Source organism: Coturnix japonica, chromosome 10 (genome assembly GCF_001577835.2).
Source record: "Coturnix japonica isolate 7356 chromosome 10, Coturnix japonica 2.1, whole genome shotgun sequence".
In the NCBI taxonomy this organism is placed as follows: Eukaryota; Metazoa; Chordata; class Aves; order Galliformes; family Phasianidae; genus Coturnix; species Coturnix japonica.
Window position 1 is genome coordinate 9972449 of NC_029525.1, and position 27865 is coordinate 10000313.

General features: G+C 41.8%; 2 protein-coding genes across 6 annotated transcripts in view; one reads left to right on the plus strand and one right to left on the minus strand.

The window, feature by feature from the left end:
• The first annotated feature begins 819 nt into the window (after positions 1-819).
• Positions 820-27437, plus strand: TM6SF1 (transmembrane 6 superfamily member 1). Of its 5 annotated transcripts, none has more exons than XM_032446764.1 (10): positions 822-1005; positions 2678-2781; positions 3668-3765; positions 4716-4819; positions 5699-5781; positions 6734-6855; positions 10767-10871; positions 12975-13067; positions 14019-14138; positions 27369-27437. In XM_032446764.1, exons 1-10 carry the CDS (start codon positions 914-916, stop codon positions 27420-27422), a joined length of 975 nt encoding a protein of 324 aa, XP_032302655.1. In that variant the 5' UTR covers positions 822-913; the 3' UTR covers positions 27423-27437. The 5 variants fall into 5 exon arrangements, with proteins under 5 accessions (XP_032302656.1, XP_032302655.1, XP_015728461.1 ...); XM_015872975.2 differs by lacking the exon at positions 27369-27437 and adding an exon at positions 15236-15527; XM_015872973.2 differs by lacking the exon at positions 27369-27437 and adding an exon at positions 18065-18444 and having other exon boundaries at positions 823-1005.
• Positions 19593-27865, minus strand: part of HDGFL3 (HDGF like 3) — a 32533-nt gene continuing 24260 nt past the window's right edge. The window contains exons 5-6 of the mRNA XM_015872976.2: positions 26510-26656; positions 19593-20974 (exon numbers count right to left, since the gene is read on the minus strand). Of these exons, the coding sequence (XP_015728462.1) occupies positions 20969-20974; positions 26510-26656 (153 nt within the window). The 3' untranslated portion in view covers positions 19593-20968. The remainder of the gene's footprint in view (positions 20975-26509; positions 26657-27865) is intronic.

The following is a 27865-nucleotide window of genomic DNA, read 5'->3' on the forward strand; positions in this document are numbered from 1 at the left end:
TTAGCCCTGACTCATCCAATGGCAATTTTGACACTGGGGTGGACTAAATTACTTTTAGGAGTTGCATCATGTTTTTACCAGATCGTTTGTTTGGTTTAACCCATTCCTATTCCTTTGGCTTGACATTAGACCTTTCTCACTTGACATAACTACACAACAGTTTGTGTTTAACGCACAGAGCACAGACACACTGTGGGCCACCAAGTTCCTTTCTCTAAGAGATGGACACGTAAAATAGTCTACTGAATGTAATCGTACTAAATGATATCTTGACTGGACTCCTGTTTCTCCTTAACTTAGTCTAGAAGAATCAGCCCCTTCACTTCTCAGAGCCAAAAAATCTCCTCCAGAAAATGACTGAAAGTTTCTTCACAGCTCTGTCCCACAAATTAAATGGCTCTTTCCTCCCCCTGGTGCTAACTCCTCAGGTATTTACTGGGAGCCTTCGTACGCCGCAGCAAATCCTCTTCCTGAGGGACAGGGGCCATCTCCTGGTCCTCCCGCTGTCCTCCTCTGCACCATTTCTGGTGGATCCCAAATCCTACAGCAGACAGCACAGTTCTAATTGTGTTTCTGACAGTGACCTGCACCGGCCGGCTCACAGCTCAGTGCCGGCGCTCGGCGTTCCCCCGCGCTCGTGCTCCGACTCCGCTCCACCGCGTTCTCCCCCGCTGTCCCTTCCGACGGGGCTCCCCCCTCCCGGCCGCCAGAGCCGGGGAACAACGGGCGGCTCCGGTTTCCGAGGCTGCGGGGCGGGAGGGGGCGGCCCGCGGCGCCGTGCGATGGGGCGGGCGGCGGGCGGCGGGCGCGTGAGCGCGGCCCTCGGCGGGGCGGGAGGCGCTGAGGGGCGGCGGCGGCGGCGGGGCGGACGATGAACGGCTCTCGTTGAGCGGCCGCCGCCTCTCGCCGCGGGATGAGCGCCTCGGCGGCCACCGGAGTCTTCGTCCTGTCCCTCACCGCCATCCCCGTCACGTACGTCTTCAACTGCCTGGCGGCCGGCGGCAGGTGAGGCGGGCGGCGGAGGGTGTGAGGGGAGCGGGAGGCTGAGGTGAGGTGAGCCGAGGCGAGGGGAAGCCCGGCGGGTATTTTTAGCGGCCGCACGGGGAGCGAGGGCAGCTGCGGCCGCGGGGCTGAGAGGCAGGGCTGGAGGAACGGGGGCACAGACGGGGCAGAGCCGCCCCGGGAGCGATGCGAACGGCCCCGCACCCGGCACCGCCTGGAGGGACGGCGGCGGAGCAGCCCTTCAGCCCTTCAACCCTTCAGCCCTTCAACCCTTCAACCCTTCAGCCCTTCAGCCCTTCAGCCCTTCAGCCCTTCAACCCTTCAGCCCTTCAGCCCTTCAGCCCTTCAACCCTTCAGCCCTTCAGCCCTTCATCTGCTGCCCGCTGAGCTCACAACCACACGTTCTGCAACTTTGCTGCCCAGATCGTTGCCCCGTGTTTGTCAGGCTTTGCTGCCTCCTTTCCTTCCTCATTTGCCTCCTTCTGGCTCATAACCTAGTATTTTGTTTTTGTTTTTTTTTTTTTCTCTTGGTTTCTCGCTGCTGGAGAAGTGCTGACTTACATGATACGGTGCCAATGTTTGTTTCAAATTGATAAACCACAGCACAAAGTTGCTACGATGGCTGTAATGGCACGAAAAAATCCATCACTGGTAGAGCGGAGCAGCAGAAGACTGGAGCCATAAAGCAGGGCAGCAGGCTGGGAGCACCCAGCACGGCTCAGAAAGCATCTGGGTGTATATTCCAAAGTGGTTCTTGCGCTTCTTTTCAGTAGTTTTAAAACGAGGCTTCACTAAGGCTGAAGTCACCACGATCAGCATTGTTTGCTTACACACTGTTTGTTTTCTGGATACACACAGTGGTACTCAGTGTATAATCACATGCCAAATATTTCTTAGCTGGTGCTCCTGGAGTTTCCCTAACTTTTCTCTCTCTTTACCTTTTTTCCCCTCTGTGCACAAGCACAAAAGTGAGGACTGAGAAGAGGGTCTTCTCAGAACCAAGTACCAATGGCACATACAGGGATTTAAACCTGAGCCCACCTGTGTTACTGCTCGAGAGCTGGTTCCTGCATCACCTCAAGCAATGCTGCCTTATAGGGCCTGAGCACCCTTCTGTAGCACTTCCCAAACTGGACATTAGATCCATCACAGGTGCTCTATGCTGCTGCTCTTAGCCCATGAAACTGATGCGCTTTACTTGCAAATATGTAGTTTCTAGGTTAGGTCAATGATTGCCGAGGTCAGGCTGAATATCCCTGATGATCCTTTTTGGCCTTGGAATCTCTACATTTGTGACTTTCACGTCTCATTGGCCTTTGCGTTTTCCATCATTTCTATTTATTTTTGCAGATAACAGTATGAAAACTGATTTTAGTCAGACAAATCTGGACTACTGGCCGTTTTGTTTATCTAGCTATTTTTGTATTTTCTTTTTTTAGATAATGACATGTAAATAGACAGACCCATAAATCATGCAAAACTACAAAATGAATCCTATGGCGGTCTACAAGATGGACTTTTCAAACAACCTTTTCAGTATTAAAAGCAATTACTTTAAGAGTATGTACACATCAGAGTGGGCCTGTCATTTGGGAACAGCTGGGAAGAAAAACTGAAGAAGCACAATTCTACCTCTTTCCCTGCGTCTCTTTTAACCCCCATTTCTCTTTTCCAGCTCCTGGTCCATCGTTGCAGTTGGGTTACTGGTTCTGGTTTTTATTGCTTTGTTGGCTCGTGTACTTGTCAAAAGAAAACCACCAAAAGATCCGCTGTTTTATGGTATGTCTTGATAATGTGGGAGCTGAATTCGGAAGGTATCGATTTTTGTAAAGGATAATATATGGTGATTGTTTCAGCTTTAAAATTTAACCATGTCCTCAGAACTCATTCAATACATTTCTATTCTTACACTTTGCCATCAAAGAATGGAGATATCAATTACTTTCTGAAAGGAAACTTTACTTGTAGATTACCTTGGAGCAATAACACTGCAGCTGGGGCTTTGGCTGGTTCAGTTTTCTCTAAGCTGGAAATGTTGCAACACTGCACCATAGGTGAAGCAGCACATGAGCTTCCTGTATTTATCTTCTGTCTTCCTCATTACAACTCGTAGGCATCTGTCCTGCAGTGTTCTGAGCGAGTTTGGGAACTCTCAATTCCCACAGATGTCAAAGGAAATGAAAAGCCTAACATAAGAAAGTTTCCTGTCTCAGATGAGTGGCTATGAATGACACTCTGCCTTGCTGGATAGGTCCCCCATGCACTGCAGGGGCTAATGCTGCTGGCATTGTTCTCCTTTCAAAATGGCAAGTTACACTTTCTTCACCTCCTCCTTTTTTAAGCATACTTATGGCCTTCTGGAAATGCTGATTTTTCCATGGAGATTAATGGGGGCTGTGCCTTCAGCTCTATGGGATTTCACATTCCTTTGAAAAGCTTTCTAAGAACTTCCCGAGTTACTGACTATTGAAAAACACGAAAAATGATGTGAAATTGTCATGTTGTATGTTAAATACCTGTGACTCAAAGTAGGTGCATATAGTTTAGTAAATCTCTGCTTGACTGTTCTTATTAGGTTGTGAGGTGACTGCATGATTTCAAGTCTATACACTTCTAAATGTTATTTTTATTTGTTTTTAATTTATTTTCTTCATTCTTCTTTCAGTTTATGCTGTATTTGCCTTTACCAGTGTAGTGAATCTAATAATTGGGCTGGAACAGGATGGAATTATTGATGGATTCATGACTCATTACTTGAGAGAGGTAAACGACTGCTTGGCTTACAAATATAAGCATAATCTTCACTATGAATAACTTGTTCCAGTATTTGCCACAGAAAAATCAGCCTCTTACATGTTCAAAGGGACCTTCTTGTATTTGGTCACTCACCTGTTTAATTGCTGTTATGGACAAAACTTTCATTGACTTGAAATCACTGACTCATTTGGAAAATTAACATCCCTTTCAACTCCAACAGTATTTATTTTAGTTGAAGTAACACTGTTCTGCATTAACTTACGTGGCCATCATATGGATAGAAAACATTCGCTGAAAACCATAGTCAACACACAGAGTGTTGCCATATCTAAATGCTTTACTAAGAAGGGAATAAAATCACTCCTTTGCTTTAATACGTGGAATTAAAGTAGAGTTAAAAAAAAATGATGGTGCCAAACACCTTGTCAGCAGAATCTGTTGGCTGCTGAGTAGCAACGTCCACCAAAAATAGCTCAGTAAGATCTTGCTTTGAAAGTCACCGAAGTCACTGAAAAGGTTCCACGAGCCTTAGTGTGGAGTGAGTCGGGATCTATAAAGCTTCCTGTTGGCATCATTAGCATGTTCTGTTGTAGATCTCTAGGCTGTCAGGTGTATCTTTGTTACTTGTTAAGTGTATCTTTATTTTGTTGCTTTTCTCATTCAAATACAGCAAAGTAATATTTCCATAGTGTAGCAGAACAATGATAATGATGATCATACACAGTAGTTATCCCTTCCATCTTGCACTCTGTTCTGTAACCACATAACTGATTTCATTATACTTATCCTTACTAAATCAGGTTTGTGCTTGGAAACATCTTTATTGACAGTCAAAAAGTGTACCTCTGAACTGAAAGATCATCAGTTAATTTTCTCAAATCGTTTCCTGCTATTCTTTATTAATTGGTTATTCTTTCTTGAATCATTGCATGATTTTTAAAGTAACTTTTCCCTAGGGTGAACCATATCTGAACACTGCGTATGGCCACGTGATCTGCTATTGGGATGGCTCCGTTCATTATCTGATGTATCTTCTGATGGTGGCAGCTATTGCTTGGGAGTAAGTCATTTTGATTTGTGTAATATTTACTTTGCTTACATTCTCATTTAATCTACAAAGGGCTTTCTTTCTATGTAGCATTTAGATTTTTCTTTCAGGACTGCTTGATGTCATAGGCTAAAGCAACACCACTAAAACACCATTACTTTCAGAACTGTACCCTCTCCGAGTTGCCTTATCTCTCAGCTTAGTAAGACCAGCAAATCTGTTGAGCTATGGTTTATCTCCTTCACCTTGAGCATAGTCCATCTGTGTGCTTTATGTTAGTAGAGAGCAAAAGACTGCGCTTAAAACCACAAGATATCTTGCCCCCATTAGCATATTTATGGCTAGAGCATGGTTTATCATTATGATGCACTCTCTCCATTTTAGAATCACCCAGCTTGGGAGGCAATAGCCCCTTCTAGCAGTTCTTTATTTCTGTTGAAGAAACTTTGAGAAGATAATCTGAACTCCAGAGGCTAATGTACACACTGGCAATAGAAGCTAATGTACACACTGGCAATAGAAGCATCACCAGAATTCAGTTAATTAATAAATAATTACTCAATCGTATTCACATTACATATTACATGCAAAATCACACAGTCAGCCTTCAGATGAATGAATCATAGTGACAAACAACTAAGTATGAGCAGATCCTGTACTATTCATGCAATAGCCTGCTCAGACAGGAGCTTATTATTCTTCTAAGTTCCCATCTCAGAACAAGAATCCAGTGCTGTCATGTGGTGCAGATCTTATAATATTTGCTTGCTATGACACAACCACAGCAATCTTATAATACTTGAAGGTGATTTGGGGTAGTGGATTTTTAGGGACAGTGCAAAAATTATGTTTTTATATTTATATCTATTTTTTATTTTTTATTTTTAACAGACAAAGCTATAGAACCATTGGCCTTTACTGGCTGGGTTCCATTTTCATGAGCATCATTGTCTTTATGCCTGGAAACATTGTGGGTAAGGATGTAATTGTATAACTACAGTTTTCCTGTGAAATGTTTTCAGAGTTTAGCTGTGAGTTATTTCTGTTTTGCTGCAGTCTAAGTCTTCCAAGTCTTCCTGTCTATTATAAAATGAAAGACGAGTTTTGGGACTATCCCTAACAGAGGCAGAATATTTCAACATTTAAATATGAAGTATAAAAATACGTTGTTTTGATTCACATTCTCAAGCAAAAATATTAGTATTGTATTTTGCTATGCCCGTAAGTCTTTCATTCACGTTAGGTTTAATTTAAGCAAGTATCCAAGTAAATAATATAAATCTTATTTTGCAGAAAATTACTAATTTAGTTAATATTCTGACTTTCAAGCAGCATAAGGGGCATCCAAATCACCTTTAACAAAATGAAGTCTGGAAATTATTCAATTTTCAAAATAAATTTAACATTTTCCATGCTTAAGGTTGCATAACTGCAGGATGTTATAACTGTAACTTAAGTATTCACATCATTTCTTTCTGGCAGGTGGCACCTTAAAGTGCCCCCACTTTCAGGACATTGGAAAATACACAACATACCAGATCTTAAGAAATAAATTTCTCTTTTTTTCTTTTCTTTTCTTTTTTTTTTTTTCCTCTCCAAAGCATAGTCTCTATTTGAAGTAGGTTTCTATAGGAGAGTTCTCAGCCTTCCAGTCCTGTAGGATTACCTAGTGCACAGTCACTGACGTGGTTTCCTGTCCCCTCCAAAAAAGTCTGATTTCTGACATGCCTTCCTGTCTGATAGGTCTTGTCTCCCCTGTGACTAGCACTGTAGAGTACATGATTTTCTAGATTTGCTTTGCTTTAACAGCAGCTTCCAGTGTTTCATGTCTACACTACCATAGCTGCTTCAGGTTCGATATTGGATATGATATGTAGGATTCAGCATATATCACAAATTCTTCTTATGATTATTTTTTCCTAACAGGAAAATATGGAACAAAAGTGTGTCCTGCTTTTTTCTTGAGCGTACCATATATTTGCCTTCCCATATGGGCTGGGTTCCGAATTTATAACCAACCTCCAGCAACTCATGATACTCCAGTCAAGGTAATATTATTGTGTTTAAGCATTGGTTACTGTTAGAAAAACTCAAATATGCTTATTGTCTCTATGGAGATTTCAAGGTCCCTCAGTGATGGAGGAATGCTTTGTAGTTGTTCACTGTTATGACAATTGCTGCCAGGCTGTGTAGACACTGCAAATATACCTGTGTTACAAGAACATATCATTATGGTGGGATAAAGGAATAGCAAAATTATCTCATGTTTAAAGCAAAAGACTCATTTCTAAAGGAAATGTTGTTACTTCCCTCTATTTATTCAATTTTTGACTGTTTCAATTCCTTCACTGATGGAAACATTAATATATACCAGTGTTATAATGTGCCACAAAATCCTTAGAGACCTACAGACTTCATGTAATTTAAACATTTCCTTCCTTTTTGCGTGTGTGCGCACGTGTGTATTCTGCAATATTAGACTTTAGAAGTAAGATATTAGCTCATTAATTGGTATAATATTGTTTCCACACTTCATGTTTCCAAAAAAGATTGTAAAAATCATCTTTACTTACAAGCTGCTTAGGCTGTTGCCATTGAATTTAATAGCTGGTCTGTAATAAAATAACTGAGCAATAAAAAAAATATGAAGTAATGGCTTATGCACTGTCTTACTAAAGAGGAGCATAGACAGATGTTCATATCTCCTAAAGTCTGAAGATAAGCTACGGGCTGTGGCTGGCTTTTGGGGCAAATCCTTCTTAAAGGTAAATCAAGAGGACTCTATGTGCCAAACTCCCTTCTACTCTCCTGCATGATCTTGTAGGAAACCATATCCCATATCATGGAAATCTGAGCTGATTTACTTAAAGTTGTCAGCAATTACCAGCCAGAAGCTTATCTGTTAGAAGAAGTTAAGTGTAATTAAATGAAGCATTGACTTTTGTTGAATGTATTAGTGAGAACATTGTTTGCATGAAGGATGGGTGAAGGTTTGTTTTCCTAGCAAAGAAAACACTGCAGAAATTGCTATAATAGACAGTATGTGACAGGTTGCTCATTTACTGAAATACAGCCATGTCTCCTGTGCTCACAAGGAGTTCAACCACCTACTTAGGTCTGATACTGGTACATAAACCAGGGAAACTTACTTTCTAAATTTTCTTTCAAGAAGAGAGTGAATAAGAAGCCGGTGAGCTGAAAGTTGAGCAGCTCATCTTTAAGTGAATCCCTTCTTGTGAAGCTGAACTTCCTTTCCTTAGAAGGCCATAAAGAAAAAAAGTCTTAATTCTTTTCACTGAGGCCACCAAGCCTTGCCCAGCCATTTCTTTTTTAGAACTTGTTTTATCTTCACAGCCATTTTATCCCCTGTACCCAATGATTAGAGCTGGGAATTTATACCTTGGTCCAATAACAGTATCATTTAAAATACCTTCAAGCCATAACAAGCCTATGCATGATTTTTTTTAAACTGTTATTGTTGTAATAAAAGTTTCTCAGCTCTAAAGTAAGTATTGTTTCCAGGAAACAATTGTGCATAATGCTACTGCTAATCAGTTTAAATTATCACTGTGAATCCTGGAAATAGTTTTCTTTCAAAAGATCAATAGCTGAAAGATTGAACGGCTTCAGCTATCATGAAGGCAGTATAGATTTAGGTAGAAGCTTTAATAATGCCTTTAAGTGTGATAGTGCAAATATAGAGAACACTTACATGGAAGCAACAGATGCAATTCTGGTGGTCAAAATATTCATTGTTGTAATGCTCGGATTAACCATTAAGTGAAATAAATAAATAAAAGCCAAACAAAAGCAAAGCAACAAAACAAACTGTCAGGGAGGAGATGATCAAATGTTGGGTGTTTTTTAATAGAAGTGGTGCGTAGGAAAGGAAAAGAGTTGTGTCCTCATTTAGAATCAAAGCAAACTGTGCCGCGCTATTTTACAAAGCCCAGCGGATTATCTTCAAGTGTATCGGCTCAGGGAACAGGTTAATGTAATTTAAAATTCATTAACAAAATTAAAGCACGTAGATTCAGATTTGTACATGAATTCTGGAGAGACTGACTTCTACAGACAGCTCAAAAGATTATTCCTGTTCCTTAAAGCTGAGCACGTGAGGAGCCCCTCACAAGTTATGGAAAATGCCTTTGCCTGGAAATGAGAGAAAATGCTCAGTGTGCCTGCACGCTTCCTTAGCACACAAAAGAAACAGCAGTGTTGGCAGGACCTGTGCAGAGGTCAGTTTTGTTTGCAGTAAGTAGGAGCCCTGTAGCAGGTTATCTCTGCCCAGCCGCTGTGCTTAGCACCTCATTCATTTCAGCATGTGCTGATGTGGCTCTTCTGTGTAAAACTTCTGTGCAGCTGAGCTCTGACAGCAAAGTGCATCTTTTTTCCTTAAGCTTTTCATTTCTATTTTGCTGAGTGTAGACATAGAGAAAATGGGTGCATTCATTTCTGCACGTTGGCCATTTCACAAATTAGTACTGCACCAAAATTTGTTGTAGTTTTGCAACCACAGTAAAAATATACATTTAGTAACGTACCTTTTGACAGGAAGGTGATGCCTGTAAATATATATAGAAATGTGTATGTGCTTCAGACTTAGGCTAAGTGGAATGTCCACGTTGTAGCTTATATCTGATAATGATTTAACTCAGCAGCCCTGGGAAGTCTTTGCCTCTCACATGAATAAATATTAGAATATGTATATATATAATTTGCATGTATTTAAGTGTAGCAACATTTATAAAGGTACTTTAAATACTGCAAAGTAACAGTTTTTTACCTGAAAAAGACTTAAAAAAAGAATAAAATAAATAGGCCATCCCTTTCTTAGAGCTTGTGTATCAAACAGCCTTATTTTTGTGAAACTACAGTGCAGATCTTACAGTTCTTGCCCAGGAACTGAGCTTGCAAATTAGTTCTCCTCCTTTAGGGCTTTTATTGTAATCTCAATTGCTTTTAACTGTGCCTCTACATCCTAATTATTGTTTTGTGCTTTTGGAGACAATTCCACAAGTGTACGACAGGAAGGAGATCAGGTTTTTCTTTTGCTGTGTGCATGCCAACACATGGCAAATAAAAAGGAAGAGGAAATGACTAACACATATAAATGGGGAAGTTCTCCCTCTGAACTACAAAGATATTCTGATGTGCTTACCATGTTGTCTGTGAATACGCAGTGCTGAAACTGTACCTAGAATGATTTCCATGAGTCTAATATATCCTACCAAGCAGGCAAAGCAGTCGCTCTGGTTCCTCCATGCCATCCTCCTTGTTAGATTTCCAAACAGCTTTTGGTACCATAAAGCGATCAGTAGGCACACATGGTGCTCTAAGGGATTCCTGCTCTGAGGCCATTCCTGCATTACATATTTGGATATATTATTTGTTCACAGATCTCAGCAGAGACCACAGAAATGTGGCTTTTTTCATCCACTTTCCTTTAATTTCAGTAGCATCACAGGCTGCTGAAAATAAGCATTCACTGTCACTGATGAGACGAGCTCTCATTTTGCTGTCCCTCCAAACAGTCCTTGGATTCGATTTCAAATGTTTGAGATAATAAACCAACTCTTCTAAAGCTTTTCTACATTTAAATTAACAATAGATGCAATGTTAAAGGAAGTCTGTAATACTGCTTTAAGGACTGAAGTGAGTTCAGGGTTAAAGTGCTATTATTTCGATTGCTTTAAAGTTAACTGATCCATATTGAAATGGATTCAGTTGGATCCATCCATTTCTAGAGTTTATTCAGACTAGTTCTGACTGCATACTATCAAGCCCAAGGTCTCCTTCTCAGATGCAGAAAACTTTTAGTCCCTGAAATCAGTGGAAAAATAAGGTAACGTAACGGTGAACTGCTTCTATTGCAATGTTTCACTGCTTGAACCTTCTTGTAGTGAACAGTCTGGAGTCAGGCAGAGTTGGGATGTATTAAATGTATTCTGTATTGCAGGTGGTTCAGGAAGTTCAGAAGAAAGGACTCTTAAGACGACCAGTAGATTTAATGTTAGCTGCCTATCTCATTCTAGCAGCGGGGTTTTGCATATTCAGAGGCATGGTAAGTTGAAGATATTTTAATATTATGGCCTTGAATTTTCAGTCAAAATTTCAAACTCATTTTTCTAAATGAGAGATTTTTGCAGCTGTGTGGAAAAAATGGGTACATTTCAGTCAAGGAAAATTCCTTGATTTTCAAGATTGGATTAGACCTTAGGTACATCAACTGATACTTAGGATAATCATTGGTTCTTTGCTTCTCCATTTTACCATATGTAAAGTATGTTTTTCAGAAGAAACTATGCACACAATTACAGGAGTAAATAGCATCCCAGGTGCAGATCAATGGGACAAAATTGTTTTGATTGATTTAGAGTTGCATTTATGTTCAAGAACACCGAGGTAAGTTAACTAAATTAAGTCTGTGTTTTTATAAAGAGATACTTCATTAGAATATACAGGAGACAAATATAGGAGACATATATATATAGGAGACAAATTTAACTTATTCTATGTCAGAGGAAAAAAACAACCAAACAGAAAAAAACCCGCAAAAAACACCCAACCCCCAAACAAAAAAACCTGCTGCTGTTTCTGCTCACTAAGCATCATTTGCTTTTGTGTTTGTTTTAAGCACACTTGACTGAACTAAAATTTCAGAGGGAATGAGTCAGTGTTGAAAGTGCTTGTTTAAGTAGATAAATTCAGTCGTAGGCCAATCCAGTTATTTGTAAAGCAAACGCCTTCTGTCTTAAGCAGAAAGGAATTTGTGTATCATCCAGTGATCAAAGTTCAGATGTTTAAGCATCTTTGACCTAGTGCCGATTGCCCTGCTGCAGTCCTGCTCCTCACATTACACTCATCTTGTGCTGTTTCTCCATATACTTGCCTCTCAAAAAAAACTCACTTTTTTTTTTCCCTTTTCTTTTTTTCTTTTTAACTTGTTGCAGATCATTTCTTACATATAACACTACTCAGGAGCACTACTCATGCCAGCTAATCTGCTGTTTCACCCGCAGTTTTTCTATGGGAAGGATTATCTCATGCTCTAGCACTTAACTTTAATCTGTAGTCCCACTTCTTCATTTCCAATGAGGAATAACCTGCTGATTTTTTTTCTTTATTGTATGTGGTCATTTCTGTATATTTTTACATAACCAAAACGGGAACAGCTCACTGTCCTTATTTCTGCAGAGATGCACTGAACATCTTCATGTAAGCTGCAGGAACCGTGATTTTAAGGAAGTGCTAAGAAAGAATAATATATTAGAACACACCCAGACCTTCTTCTTGGATGCTCGTGTTGGAAAAGAACAGGGAGGAATATCCATGTCTTGTAAATCTTTCTATTTCTTGTCAAAGTCAAACAACAACTACACATAACATTCGGTTGAGCAAAAGTCACGTTCAGCCCTGTTGGTAACTACACATTAATAACGCCTTGCTGCAAGTCTTACTGAGACAGCTCTAGATAAAGATTGCTTACTCCTTTTAGAATAGTCATTTTTTTTTTTTTTAGTAGGTGTTTTAAGGAATCCTGTGAAAAGTAACTACTTTTGGAACTGGATCTTGTTTATTTGGAACTCTACACTCTACAGGAATGTAAAATCCAGTTCTCTGCTATTCCCTTTAAAAATCATTGTTTTTAATTTACACTTGTCTTTGGAATCTGCATTGCTCTCCACTGCTGCTTTGTCACAGTGCAGCTCTTTTCTCGGACTGCATCTGTAGCTTGCTATCCTAAACTTGGGTGCTTAACCAGAAGTTTCTTCCCACTCTTTGAGCCATTTTCCATTCAAAAGCTCATTCACGGGGACTGAAGTCTGCTTATCAGACCAAATGAATAACAATAATAATAATTTTTTACTACCTCATAACCAAGTGATTGAATTCTCTTCCAGCCAAAACTTTTCAAGCACGCTGTGAGCATTTCCTCACCAACTCCCTGAGCAGCACCTGAGAGGAGACTGCATTTCAGCTTTCTTTTTTTTCCCCCCTCTATAAATTAGTGATCAAAGGAATCACCTTTGGAACAGATGCTAAGCAATTCTCCTAGGGAGCAGCATTTCAGCCCACTCCCAGATCATTAGGGCTGCTAACAGGTGTCGGATTAGCTCGTTTTAGAGGTTCTTTGTTCACGGGAAGTTTTAAAAATTCTTCTTAGATTGCTCTGGATTGCCCTGCTGAACTCTGCCGGCTATATATCCAACTTCACGAGCCTTATATAAAAGATCCTGCTGCCTATCCTAAGCTTCAGGTAAAGCATTGACTGTGAAAGCACAGAGTGTTACCAAGTGATTTGTTACCTGGCACAAAGATGACACCATGGGTTTCACAGATGACAAGATCAAGAAGGGAAGTATTTGTTTATGGCAAGATAAACAGCATTTTGTATTTCCTACTAAACTGCCTGACAGATACCAGGTCTTCACTGTGGTAACTTTAACCTTGATTCAAACCTGTTACTTAGAGTTGCACATCCTAATTACTCAGGCTTCTTTTAATATATTTCACGAGATATATCCACATGCTTTTTATAATCATTACCCTCCCTTGGATGGAGGAAGCAGACTTTCAGTCTGGCATAATGGAGCAAAAAGAGGTGCAGGAGAACTAGGTTCCTTAAGCTCATGTTGTGCTTCTGTCACCAGTGACATGCTCCTTGAAGCACGATGCCTCCTATCAGCCCTATTTACATAAATGTTTGCTTCAGTTTTGTAATATTTGCAAAGTTGCCATTCTTTTGTAACTCTGGCTGCTGCAATAAGGGCAGGTCCTGAAGTGATACAAAGACTCATTCAGACAACCACAGGTTATTTCTGGAAAAAGGGGTGGCTTCAAATACCTCACACTCCAAAACAGAAAGCACTATGGGGCTTAGGAAATGGACATTAGATAGCATCCAGTGGATGTACTGGATGGTGAGTTAGGTCAAGCCATGCTTATTGGCATGATCTCAAGATGGCAAGCAGTATGAGAAGGAAAACATGTCCTGGGATAAAGAGTTTTTGGATCAGGCTGAGACAACAGCCACTGATACTGGTTGGGGCCTTGGGGTATATGGATCCAGTCAACAGCATCCTCTTTTCTCAAAGAGGTTTTAGATACAAAGTTCTGAATAATCTCAATCTTTCAGTCAACAGCTGGCTATTTTTTAAAGCACCTCCCTCATATTGCAAAGGAACTAATATTTGTGTTTAAAATGCAGATGCTGGCATACATGTTCTACTCTGTGCCATACTACGTGATTGCTTTGTATGGCCTGCTGGTGCCTGGTTGTTCCTGGATGCCTGATTTAACCCTTATACATGCTGGAGGACTAGCTCAGGTATTTCTCCATAAAATATTCACTCTTGAATTAGTAGTTAATAAGTAGGGAACTACAGAATATGTAAGGAGAGCAGGGCTGGACCTTGCCATGGTGGTTCTATGCCACATTAACACATATCATCTTTTATATCTATGAAAAACTAACTTGAGGGAATGGAGTCTCAAGCTTATTTTATATTTGACTGCATTCTTGCCTTGGTAGACTTTTCTCTTTCTACTGAATCATTCCATTGGGAAAATGGAAACCTTATTAAGCGCCACACATTCTTTAGATGAGACTAGGAAGGAAACCTGTCCCAAAGTTCTAACAGTGGGTTTGGATTGCCAGATCAGTGGTTTGAAAAGCACAAATGGAACAAGTAGCTACCAGTCCCACCAAACGGATATTACTGGTTGAGGATGTTGATATAATTCAGTGACATTAAGACACACTCCTGTTGCCAAAGACATACCAATAATCATACTGAACTCATTCTGTTCGGGTTCTCTTAAACAGCTCTCACTGCTGGTAGTTCTAAGACTGACCAAAAGAAAAAGAAACTGACAGTAATAATAAATTACCTCTCACACCATATAGATAAACATCCACAGCTGAGACAGTGACAAATAATTGATTTGTCCTGTATGCAGGAAATGTATTCTGAGTATCCAGCCAGCACAGGAAAATATGCACACAGTGCTCTAACAATAATGAGAACACTGAGACACAGCAGTAAGGGTAAATCAAGTACTGTTGTTAGACAAACACAGACCAATACTTTGTTCCCTGTTGCAGAGATAACATTCATGGGTACAAATTGCAATCCAGCTTAACTAAGGATGGGGGGGAGCGACAGCTTACTTCCCATTTGTCAGCTGCTATCACAGAGAATGACATTTTTATCCAACAATTTATAGATAATCTCGAATCACCAAATTATATCAAAACAGAATCTGACAAACATATTATTCAAAAGACATTAAAAAAATATACAGCTATATCTGGCCCAAATCTAACCTAAAAATGCCCAAGCTAGCTAAGGTAGGCAAGGCAGTGGCAGGGCCCTTTCTCTACTGACAGGCTGCTCAAGTTTCATGCACTCCCCCATCTGGCAGGTTAGGAACTGCTTCTTCAGTGACTACTGGGCCCGTTGTGAAATAAACTAGAAGGCAAAGTATGCTGACTGTCACAACTCAGACCCTCACACTGGAGGGGATCTGGTTTTGTTGTTTTAAGAGAAATCTTTCTGAAGTGGTGTTTTTTACTCAGAATTTCCCACTTCAATCTTTGAAGCCTGTGCTATGTACGGAACTTGGTGGGTTGAAAAAATCTAATTGATTATGGGAACTGTATGTTGTTGTAAACTCCTCACATTTCCTTCTGATTCTAAAACATTTTGTAAAGCTTTGGGTTGTTTGGTTTTTTTTTGTACTTTTAACTGTAATGCACGGCACAATGATCTTCAGTCATCCCACAACAGAAAAAGATTCACTTGATTTGACTTCATGAACTCTGAGCTGCTCAGGAAGAAAGATGTGACATAATAGACCAAAGGCACCTTTCTAAAGGGCTTTTTTTGTTACTCAGAGGGACACAACACATTTTTGGGTTTTAACCATCAGGTTAAAATGGTGGCAATTGATGATCAAAATAACTGCAGCACTGAAATGGATTTTGCCTTTTGTTATGAGCAAAGATCCAAAAAAAAGGTAAACAATTAGTGATAGAAATGGGGCATTGACCCCAGGAATGAACACTGCTCCTACAGATGTGGGATGTTGGCATTTCAGTTGTTTTTATTCCTATCATTAGGAAATATTTACTTCTTGCAAAAAAACAAGTCTCAAAATGCCGTTTGATGCATCCAAATGAAGACCCTCTCAAAGTACTTACCCTTTCACACACAAAACTAAACATTCCTCTCTGTATTTATTGCTTCAGAATTAAATGTTGCTCTCAGCTTAAATGGTTGTTACTGACATTTAGACTTCAATGCCAAAAAACCAAAGTACCAGAGCTTTGATTATCAGAGTTTGAGTAGTCTCTGTGAACTTGAAAAAACTGGTGTTCACCTGCACAAGTGAGCTGCATGTGAAGCGATTTAAGAGCCATACAAACCCCTGCTACCCACAACCCACTGTCTCATCTGTCACACCAGTTTTTTGCAACTTACTTCTTAATACTGTCCAAGATACAGAAGGTCTTTCTTTACTCCTCCATAGAACTGTCCTCCTCAATTCTGCAGTTTTTGGTGGCTTCTTTCTGCAGTGCCTCTGATCTACAAGAGAACTAAACCATAGGAACATATTTTGCTAGGTTATTCTCCCTGTTCCATTAGATGACATTCTTTAGGTATGTAAGGTCTGATCCAAGCCCTCCTAACATCAGTTATAATTTTTTTTGTTTTATTTTAATCTGTATTAGAGGGAACCTTTTTCCAGACTCTTTTTTCCAGGTTGGAGGGCTTTCTTGTTTGCAGGGTAACAAAAACCAACAATTACAATAATGTTACAGACTAAAAATATTGTAAAAAAACCAACTTACTTCTTACTGAGACTGATGTGTACCAGTAAACGTAAATTACAGTTGTCACACTGAACAGTGCCAAAGCCAGCACCAGCCATCTTCCAGTGACTGGAATGGCCTCCATCAGCAGCCTGTCAAGGCTTTGAGTTTAGCAGAATGTTCAACAGAAAAGGCTACCTGAGGAGTTAACCTGCAACACATTATCTGGTTGATTTCTCAGCCAAGTTCTGATTCTCAGAATTCCCCAGTTGAAGAAAGCACCAAGGATTGGTTTATTCACAGGGAGGATCTGATCATAGCAGACTCCAGGTTAAGTGGAGGTGGTTAAAATGTCCAGAAATCCAGCTTTCTTTTCTATTTTGATGTATGTTCTCAGCCCAGCCCCTTGCCAGAGAGGTGTGTATTAAAGCACCTGCACTGTTTCACTTCCTGCTTTGCTGAGAACTGAAGCCCAGTCGAGGGTGCCATTTGGCCATTGGGTGTTCCTCTGCAGTACTGACATCCTGCTGTCCCTTTCTCTCGCTCTGCTTAAGATTAAATTGATGTTCATCTCCTCAGATCTCACTCACTACAAAGTAATTAAATAAATGATTGGACACATGATAGTTAACATGAACTTCAAGCTGTTGCTTGAAATAGCAGGTAACAGATGGAGACAAAAGACAGTAACTACTATGACACTTCTATCTTTAAGTATTTGTTTATGCTAAAAATACACTCCAGCTCAACAGTCCTGCCTTTGCATATCACCTTCCCTGTGAATGTATCCCACGCTTCAGAACCATCCCAAACCCAAGGCCAATTTTACCCCTGTATTCTGAAATCACCAGGAGTTCTGCTATTTGTATCTGTAAGGCTGAATTAAAAACAAACAAAACCAAATCCACTGGAACAAACCAACAGAACAGAAGCCAACACGGCTTTCAAGTTTTCATTTTCCATCTCAGCTCAGAACGTCTGCCTGCTGCTCACTGGTGTCCCTGGGTAGGTGGCTGCAAGTCCCACCCCCGCCTCTGGGCTGAGACCCAGCGCGGCACCAGCAGCGATGCACCAGGAAGGATTACAGAGCCCAGTGTATGAATAATCACCCATAAGCAAGGGAGAAATCCTATACACGATGTAAAGATCAGTGCCACTGCATGCATAAAATACACCTCTTAACATGTCACTGATAGCTCCCTTTCTGTCGCTTATACCAAGTTATGAATGACCTTAGTTCATAGTGAATTTCCTTTCACTGCCATGCAAACATACGAAGGATAATTCAGGAATAAAAGGGTTGGCTGGGAAAAAGTCACAGGAGACGCATACTTGCATGTAGAATTTGCTGCCTTTCCAAAATATTCATCAACTTTACCTTCTTTTTTCTTCTTTTTTCTTTTTTTCCCTCCAATACACACATTATACACACACCACAGGCTCAGTTTTCCCATATTGGTGCTTCTCTTCATGCTCGAACTCCTTACATCTACAGAGTCCCCGAAGAAGCAAAACAGTTTTTTCTGATACTGAACATAATGTATGGGATTCTCCCCCAGCTGCTGGCTTACAGGTGTGTCCACAAGCCTGAGTTTTTTATGAAGGCAAAAGAAGAAGATAAAACAGAATAGCACAACTGTTTCCAACTCCTCTTTCTGGCTGTGTATGTAACTGGGTTTGGATGTAACGGAACTGCTCAGATGGAACCTGAATGACGTGTGTCACATTGCGCAGTTGTGTGGAGATACATGGCCTGTTTTGTTCACCTGACTGAAAAAGGGAAAATAAAGATCACTGCTTTCAATATCACTTCTCAACATTTTGCCTTCGTGCTGCAGCGCTGTTGGTACTTCATACGCAGTTTGTTTTTAAAATATTGCATGGAAATAAATAATAACAATGCCGGCGTTTTGCCTCCACACCCTGAAGAATATCAGTTAGCAATCCCAATACAAAGTTAATAGAGAATGTGAAGGTCAAGGTTTTCAAGTGTCAAAAATTAACATACATAACTCTGTAACATGCACACGTTTTATTGGTCAAAAGGTAATGGCTCGTGGGTCAGCCTCATTAAAAACCCCAAGAAATCTTTCAAGAAGCAATGCACTGTGATGGTGTGACCCCATTTATGCTGTGCAAATAGTAGAGTTTTCTTAATATTTTCAAGGATTCACTTCTGCATGACTGCTCGTCTGCTTGAAGTTAAGCATGTGCTTATTTGTGAGCTGGGCATGGAGCGCTCACTGCCCTTCCACAACAGCATGCATTGCCAAGAGGAAGGTTCTACTGAAGTGTTACCCTACGCGGCTCCTTTTGCTAACGGTGTTAGGTCATAAACAAGTAGCAGCATATACAGAGACCTCGCTTGGTATGGTTTAGGTTTCCGCTTGCAATTACAACTATTTATATGATTGCTGTTGGCATTTATACTCAAAGCGGGGCTTTCAGTGCCTTTCTTGCAGACGAAATCAGCTGATACATTTAAACTGCAAACACTTTATTTTGGGGATGTTGAATTTTGGGTGTTTTGGCTTGGAGAATTTCAGTTTTCTTTTTAAACCTAATCGGTAACACGAAAGCATCAGCTCATGCGCATGCATGTTGCACTCTCCACAAGGGGACTTCCAGAGCAGCACGAAAGTCATGCGTTCACACCCTGCAGTGAAACACTGAGGCGCTCAGAAGACAGAACCCATGGTTTCATAGCTCCAAGCAGGGGGCAGGCGCCAAACCCACAGCACATCTTAGTCAGTGCTTCTTGGTAAAAGGGAACTTAAGCGACAGTTTCCTTCTAGCACCCAACCTCCCTGCTGTGGAATCCTTCCACGTGCACTTGAATTTTGGATAGATCCAACCCCATCCTCCCAAGAAAACCAGCCCCGAGCTGTTGGGCTGCAGCAGGACACGACGTCTCACAGCCATTTGCACCTCTGATGCCACTTCTAATGTTTTTAAAGAAACTCTGAATACATTCAAGGTGAATTTAATAACCTCCCGTTATCCAGAAAAGGCAAAGTACAGAAAAAATAAAGATCTCACCTGCACTTGTATCTATTATGGTCAACTCATGTTAACAGAATGTTTTGCTTTAATACTTGACTTACATTAATACCTCACATTATTACACGTATGAAGCCAAATATGACGCTAACTTAGTTGCTTACAACCTCAAACCTTACTCCCAATACACATTCCAATAAATTTATTCTGTAAAAACAATACATTTTTTTTGTTTTCTTTTTTGTTTCATTTTTTGTTTTTTTGTTGTGGTTTTTGTTGTTTTTTTTGTTTGTTTGTTTGTTTTTAAGTTTTTTACAGTAAACTCGTCAACTACAAACCTTGAATACGCAAAAGATGTTCCAAGGACAAGCATAACAAGGATTGATAAAACCAGACTAAATATGTTCTCACAAGAAAAGCTGGCATAAAAATAAATAAAAATCTCTATTATCACAATAGCAACAATAATGTACACAGAATAATGGATCTGGAATGCTTACTTACTAGTCTAGTTCTATTTCCAAAAGGAAAAAGAAAAAAAGCCAGAATGACAGCATCCTTTTTAAGCCTTTCATTAATTAAAATTGATGTTTTCTTTTGGTTTCCCATAGGGTTCTATATCACAGTAAGCTTAAAAGTGGAAAGCATCCAAATGAATGATCTCAAATCGTGTTGGCATTGGAAAAAATCCTTGTATTAATCTAAAGAAACACAAAAAGACTTTCACTAACTTCACATATAGGAACTAAGTCAGATAGTGTACATTACATCATGATTTGGAGGAGTATTAAGATATAACTAGCTAGGTACTTCTAGGAAGGAAAGGTTCTGTATTACATTATTGAACTTGGCGGTGATTTCTACGGAAAAAAAGGTTTGTTTCTTTCATGTTGTAAACTGATCAAAACCCAAGAAAGAACGAACAGGGGGGCATTGAATTAATGTCTGTGGGTGGAAAATACTGTAGCTTTGTATGGAAGGGACTCGTTGCCAAAATGCTGACATAGAATGATATAATTTGGAGTCACGCCTTTTCTGTTTAGAAAAGGGATCTAAAACATGTTCAAGTATGCGGCATCTTCATAAACCTCAGCCACTGGGGAAGGGCAACTTCATGCAACCAAATAATATGGAAATCAAAACGCAACCCTTAGAAAAAAGGGTAAAATGTCATTTCTGCAAACACAACAGATAGGAATGTGAATAATGTGCATACAAACGGGGATGCTGTTGATGATACTAATGAACAGATGTGATGACTCATATCAAATCCAAGAATATTAGACAACCAAACATGTAACCTTCTCGTGTTTTCCCTTAATATTCAGCAGTCATTGTGTTGGTTAAGTCTGAAAGAGAGAAAGAAAGAAAGAAAAAGAAAGTCACATGTCATGTACCAGAAAGCTTGTTCTAACAGATCTGATAGAGTCCATGCCTTGTTCCTGCACTTCAAGGCTGCTGGCACAAACAGCTGCTCAGTTTCTTCAAACAGAATTTTGGCTTTTTTTGGTAGTTTTTTTGGTTTTTTATTTTCCTAGAGAAAACTGCACGTGTTTCATCAACCAACCAGACCAATATAAAATATCAAAGAGCACGGCCTAAATGTTTCGGGCTTTATTCAAATGAGCCGCATATGCGAGTTGTTTTCCTTTGTCCCCGGCCGCTCAATACCGAAGCCTTGCAGGACACGCAACCAGATGCTGCATGTTTCCAGTAGCCCGGGTCACTGATGGCCTCATGCAGGAGCTGAGGGGCTGCTGTGTTCCTGAGTGCTGTGATCTGAACACTTTTTGGCTCAAACAAACCAACACTTCACAGGCACAAAGAAAGATAAACACTTCTCATAGCTAACGCGTCTGAACGCTACTTCTGAAAGGGAAAGTTTGGCTTGGAGTTCGCTGTAAAAAGACGACAGAAAAGGAAGAAACTCCCACTTCAAGACTGAGACAAGGTCAGCTCTTGCTCCCACTGACACTAACAGGAACAGGATCAGACCGTCCCCATGCCCACCTGGCAAGCATCTCCAAGTCTGTTTCTTCACATTAAGGAGAGAGCTAAGCTCACTTGCAGGCATAGGGACACACTACTTTTGCCCAACAACACAGAGACACGCAGTGCTACTTGGCTGCCTAACCCTGAGCAAGACCTTCCTTCTCCTTGTAAAGAATTCAGGACATTAGTGCTTGTCCACCCACACCCTGACAGATGGAAAAAGCCACAACACACAAGGCATTGAAGGAGGGCACTGGTAATTTCATCGATCATCCAAGAAAAAAAATCTTCACTAAGAAATAATGGAGTTTGGGTGACAGGTTAAATCCACTACGGATGGTGTAAGTTTCATTCTACAGGGGATCTGTGAGCGAATATAAGGTATTTTAACATTCCTGCACAAAGAGTTTGCTGCCCAGGCTCTCTCCCATTCTGACCAATCAGACCTGCTGTGTGTGATGCCATGGCTAGAAAAGAACACACTTTTCTGCCCTAGAGAATAAGAGCATTCCAATGCCCCCTGGGATCCCAATCCGGACACTGCTCCTCTGAACTGTGGGCTCTATTAGTTCACTGTAGTTCTTTTTTCCTACAACAAAGCGTTTGCAAACTACTGCAGAGCAAGCAGTAATGCACTTCCCATCTGTGAGGTCCTGGTATATCCTGACTAGTGACACATGATGAGGGGTTACTCCAAAACGCTCACACACATCATGATGGCACACAGGTAGCAGCCTGAGCCCTGCCTGCCCTGGAGACACGTAGTGACAAAGCTCATCCCAAGCACCACAGGTCCAGGACTTTTCTGCTCTCTAAGATTCAGTAAGACTGTGTTTACAGATGCTTTGGAAACACAACGTGGAGGGTTTCACTGCCATTTCTCTTCCCTTCAGAAGGTGGTGTGGACACCCATTAAGGCAACTCCAAATGATAAGTCAATCAGCGCCTTCAGCCAAAGTTCCTAATGACAGCTGCTGACCAGCCCTGGTAGGCTGAATGGGTGCAGAACAGTTGGTCCGTACGGCACTGCTGCCAGATCCAGCAAGGAAAGCTGTCCTTTAGCAGTATTAAAGCTTTGCACTTATTAACAACTATGCTGCACTGGGTTAATGCCAGCAGCCTGGGTAGCACCCTGCTCAGGTGGCCTGCTGTGAATATTAACAGTTCTATTTACCACTGTCTCACAGATGTTGGACCCCAGTGCAGCACAGGAGGGAGAACAAAGAGCCAGGTGTGTGAACCTCTAGGACTTCAGCAGTTTGCAGCACCTTCTCCCATCACGACACACACACTGTGCCCCATGCACACTCCCAGCTGTCCCAGGGGCCAGCAGTGCTCCTCCCCACACTCATGCAGCCCATGGGATGTGTGGGAGCACCAGGATCTCTCCTGGCTCCGTCATCCAGCAGGGCAGCATGATTGCTGCGCTCCCATGTCAGCCGCTGAACGAGCATGTGGCACAGCTGAGCTGTTTCCATGGTCTCCATGGTTTCAGTTCTCTTCAGAAACAAATCCCCTCGCATCATTGTCAGAACACATCGCTCGGCTTCCCTGTAAGGCACAATGCAAAGCGTGCTGCACTGGCCTGTGCTGCTGCATGCAGAAAAAAACAGCACAGAATCTGGATGATGCAAACAAGAGGCTTCAGCCATCAGTAAAACTGAACCTGGCTCTAATAGAAGGACTGAGCATCAAGACAGCAGAGAACAGAAAGAAGCCCCCACGTTTACTTTTTGTTTTGGCACTGAAAATTCCTTCTTTAGCAGTACATGGCAATTCAGCCATCCTATTCTCTTGCTGGATGGGCAGAAGGAAAATTATTTACTTGCTCTTCGTGATCATTGTTATTCCAGGCTGGTTGAGGTCAAAGCGATTACAAGACTCAATGCAGATAGAGACACAAAGGGCATATCTCATCTATGCTGGCTGCTTGGATCTCAGCTTGCATTCAGCCATTCATGTTCCTCCTGCGTTGCCTCACTGAGCAGTGCTGCTCTCCAGAGCTGTAGGAAGGCAGCAGTCATTGCACACCTTTACACAGCAGCTTTAAAGTGCAAAGCTTTAATACTGCCACTATTTCACTCTGCACAGAAATTGTTACTGTGCGTTTTTACCAAAGTTCTCTTCTTTTGAAGGGGGAGATTTTAACTTACCAAGGAGTTCACGTTGTGTTTTAGTTCTCTGGCAGAATGCCCACGTAATGCTTTCACACTGAATACAGCCCTAAATGCTACGTGTTTAACGCCGATAAAACCCCAAAGCTGCTGTGCAGTCTGGCCCACGTTATTCTTGGGAAGTCAAAAAAGGAAGAGCCAAAGCAAACTGCTCAAAACCACACCTGAAAGCCACGGTGAAGCCGTGTTTCTCAGCCCAGCGTGGCCATAATGCTTTTCTTTTATAACAGTAAATGGAATTGTTGCTACCCCATAAGAACATCACAACAAAAAATATGCCCCGGACACAGGCTGTTTTAAACACGTTCTCCCAGTTGCAATAGTATCAGGTGGCTGTAATTTTGGAGCAGATCTTGATCCCCTTATTTATGTTGGCAAGCAGTTGCCTCCACAAATAGATCCACCGCCTCCCATCTTAGTAACTGATTGTTGGCGTGAGTAAAAAGATCGGAGTCCTTTATGCCACTGTAATATTCCGGCAGCAGCAGAAGCAGAACCCCAAACCAAACAACACACGTATCTACTTCCCTACAAATCTAGTCCTTTTCAAAGACAGTAAAATAAATCACCTCCTGAAAAGCATCCACGGGCATCCTTACACAGCCTTACACAGGCAGGTGTGCACCAACACAGCGCCTCACTTAGCAAGACAGTACCTGGACTAGCAAAACAAACAGTAAATGCCTCGAGGAAAAACAACCCCAATGTGCTGAGCTTAACAGTCAATACTTCCCTATAGGTTAGAGACTACAGTCAGGACTCGGGCTTGTTATATAGGGATCCAGAGCAGTGGAAGTAAAAGTGATTGGGGTGGTCAGTTCTAACATCTGGGGGCACACCAGACACCAAACACACGGGTCATGAGATTCACCTGCAGAATGTCAACATGTTGCCATCAATTCACTGATTTGGGAGCTAATGCCGTATCCTATAAAGGAAGCAATACAGAGCCATGGATCCCCTTCTATGGGAATATTCTGTTTACGGGGTGTTTCGGATAAGCCAGCACCATTCAGTATTTAACAGCAAAGGACTGTTATAGGGGTCTGTGTCTTGGCTGAGCAGCAGAGGTAACCAGCAGAGGGATGCAGCTCTCTGCTCCAGACGGTACCCTGAACTCAACCTTTTCCGTCCTCTTTCCCTTACCGACCCTATTGACAAGACTGTTGCCTTCACCCCCGTCCATTTTCGCTTGCTCTTGGCGCCATCTGATGGCGGTTGATCCCCTCGGGCTCGTGCTGCTGATTGCACAGAACCTCAGGGCTTGGAACGGACCTCAAGAGATCAGAGTCCAACCCGCTGCTACAGCAGGTTCCCTACAAAAAGGTCGCAAAGGTCCGTGCCCAAATAGGGCTTGAATATCTCCATAGAAGGAGACTCCACCACCTCCCTGGGCAGCCTGATGCAGTGCTCCATCATCCTTAATGTAAAGAAGTTCTTCTGCATGTTTGTATGGAACTTCCTGTGTTCAAGTTTTAGGCCACTGCTCCTTTTCTATCACTGTGCAGCACCGAGAAGAGCCTGGCCTCTTCCATTTGCCTCCCACCTCCTCGGGGCAATGCTCTCCTCACATTCAGCCTGGATTTGTGTGGCTCCGGCTGCGAGTGTCACAAGGCAAAGAGCCACAAGGCTGATGCTCTGTACCTCAGAGAGACACGGGGACAGGAAGCCCAGGGGGGAGTCCTAAGCATGAGATGACAGCCCCCGCACAGAGGCTGTGTTTTGTGAGAAAGGGCTGAGGCTGAGCACACAGCCGGGTGCTGAGGCACCTCAGCAATGTCAGAAGAGAGCCTGAGCTGGCAGGCACCCTCCCACACCTGGGAACCCGTGTCACTCGGCAGCTCTGGTGACAGCCCAGCTCAACTGCTGGCCACGTGGCAAAGCCTTGGCAGGGGAACCAACCATGCAAGAACTGGTTCTGAGAGGAGCAGTAAGTGCTGGAGCACAGAGGCTTGTGTTGCTCCAAAGACACAGAAATAGTGCTGGTTGTTAAAGGGATGATTAACCAACCCCCATGCCAATACCCTGCACAGCAGCCTGCCTCTCTGTTGCCGTGGTCATGATAAAATACTGACACAAACACACAAGGAGAGCATCTGAAGCTGCATACAATGACATATACACCACCCATAATTATGTATATTCATACACACATTTTATACACACACACACACAAAAAGTATATATGCTATCGCATACAGTAGATTGTACACCTTCTCCTTAGAAGGCCGTATCCTAAGGCAGGGTCTGCCCTAAAATCTGCACTATACAAGGTGCTCAGGAATCCCCATGAACTCTAAAGAAGTCTGTGGGATTGAACAGCTTTTAAACAAGTGTGAAAGGATGAGCAGGCTCCCAGCATTCAGTGAGGGAAATGCATTGTGCAAACAGTCTGATCCTGCTCTCGCATCAGTTTTGCATCATTGCAACTCATGGTTTACAGGAGTTACTCTCAGCTGACTTCCATGCAAGTGCTGGAACAAAAATAGTCCTTGTAGTATCTTTTCTCATTCAGTCCTTTCTCTGGGGCAAAATTTGGATCAGTGGGGGACCGGCCCCACGCTTCTGTTCCAGACACGTTCTGACTGCTGAAACACAATGCAGAAGGATCTGCACGTGGTATGTACAGGTCACTGTGACACAATGCCTTTCACCCCAACTTCAAAGCCTTCTGGGAGCAAATTGCATGTAAAGAGAAGGATATTAATGAAAGATTACCCCTTCACTGGTTTTCTGCAAATCTGAAGAAGTGTTTCTTGTGTCATTGCCTGCGTCCCCAGCATCAGAGCTGCTCTTATTTTCTTCCTCTTTGCAGTCCTTATCATCTTCATCTCCAGGAGATTTCCGTGACTGCTTGGAGGATTTCTAAAACGATCAACAGTGAAGTTATAAAGCAAAATCTGAGCTTCAGCCTTAGAAAGACACTTTTATAATGCATCTGCAATGCAGATCTGTCTGATCATGTGGTTCGCTGTTCAAGGTATATATCGGGGAGGACAAGTGGGGTGAAAAGCAGTTGGAGTTACTGACATCAGTGAAGCAAAAAAGATACTCTGTGCTCAACACAGGCTGGCAGCACAGCTGACTGTAGGACAGACAAAGTAATAGGAGATGGGTATTAGTGTTGGGTCACCTGTAGGTTTTGTTAGTTAATGAAACAGATGGTGCCAGCTTGACAAAAGTTTTGATTAAACACAGAGATGTAAAATGAGAATAACATTAGCTGAACTGCTTTCCATACTTTTTTAGTGCTGTCAGCTTTAATAAATTAACAATAAAGCCATGTGGAACCAATATATCTTTCCTGCTCCCTTTACGTTATGCAATTCCACAGTACAAAAGGATAAATTGTGGCATTAAGCCACCATTTTCCTAATCCTCTGTTTGCCCAGAGTCTTCTGCAGAGAAGATGGTAGACCAGACCTGAATTCCTAATGTAAAACACACAAAGGGGGTGAAATTACTTAAAAGATTTTGTTCAGCAGATGAACCACAAAAGCCCCTGCTCCTCCCCAAATTAAGCCTGGATCATATTGTTTGCTTGCTTCTTTTCATTTCAATTATTTTTCACTTTCAGAAGAATAACATGAATGTGAATGAATGTGACTGCCAGACCTTCAATGATTTTTGAAGCAAAGGACAGATGTGGAGGTGGGCACAGAACTGGAGAAGTGACTGCAGCACTGCTCCCTTACACACAGATGTCAAGAGTAGAATCCACTTCAACCCGCAGTTGTCGCCTACACAGGTGATTACACTGACCAGCCATTACACGGCCCTCTGAGACACACTACCCTAAGCTTTCTCATCTGTCCTGTTACTTTGATATTCACAGAGTAGGCAAGCACTAGAATGGGAGTAATTAATTACCCTACTTCTTGCTTACAGAATTAGTCCTTAGAATCACAGAATCAAAGAACTGTTTGAGTTGGAATGGACCCTTCAAGGCCATCTGGTCCAACTCCCTGCACTGAACAGAGACACCTACAGCTGATCAGGCGCTCAGAGCCCCGTCCTGCCTGACCTGAAGTATCTCCAGGGACAGAGCACTCACCACCTCTCTGGGCAACCTGA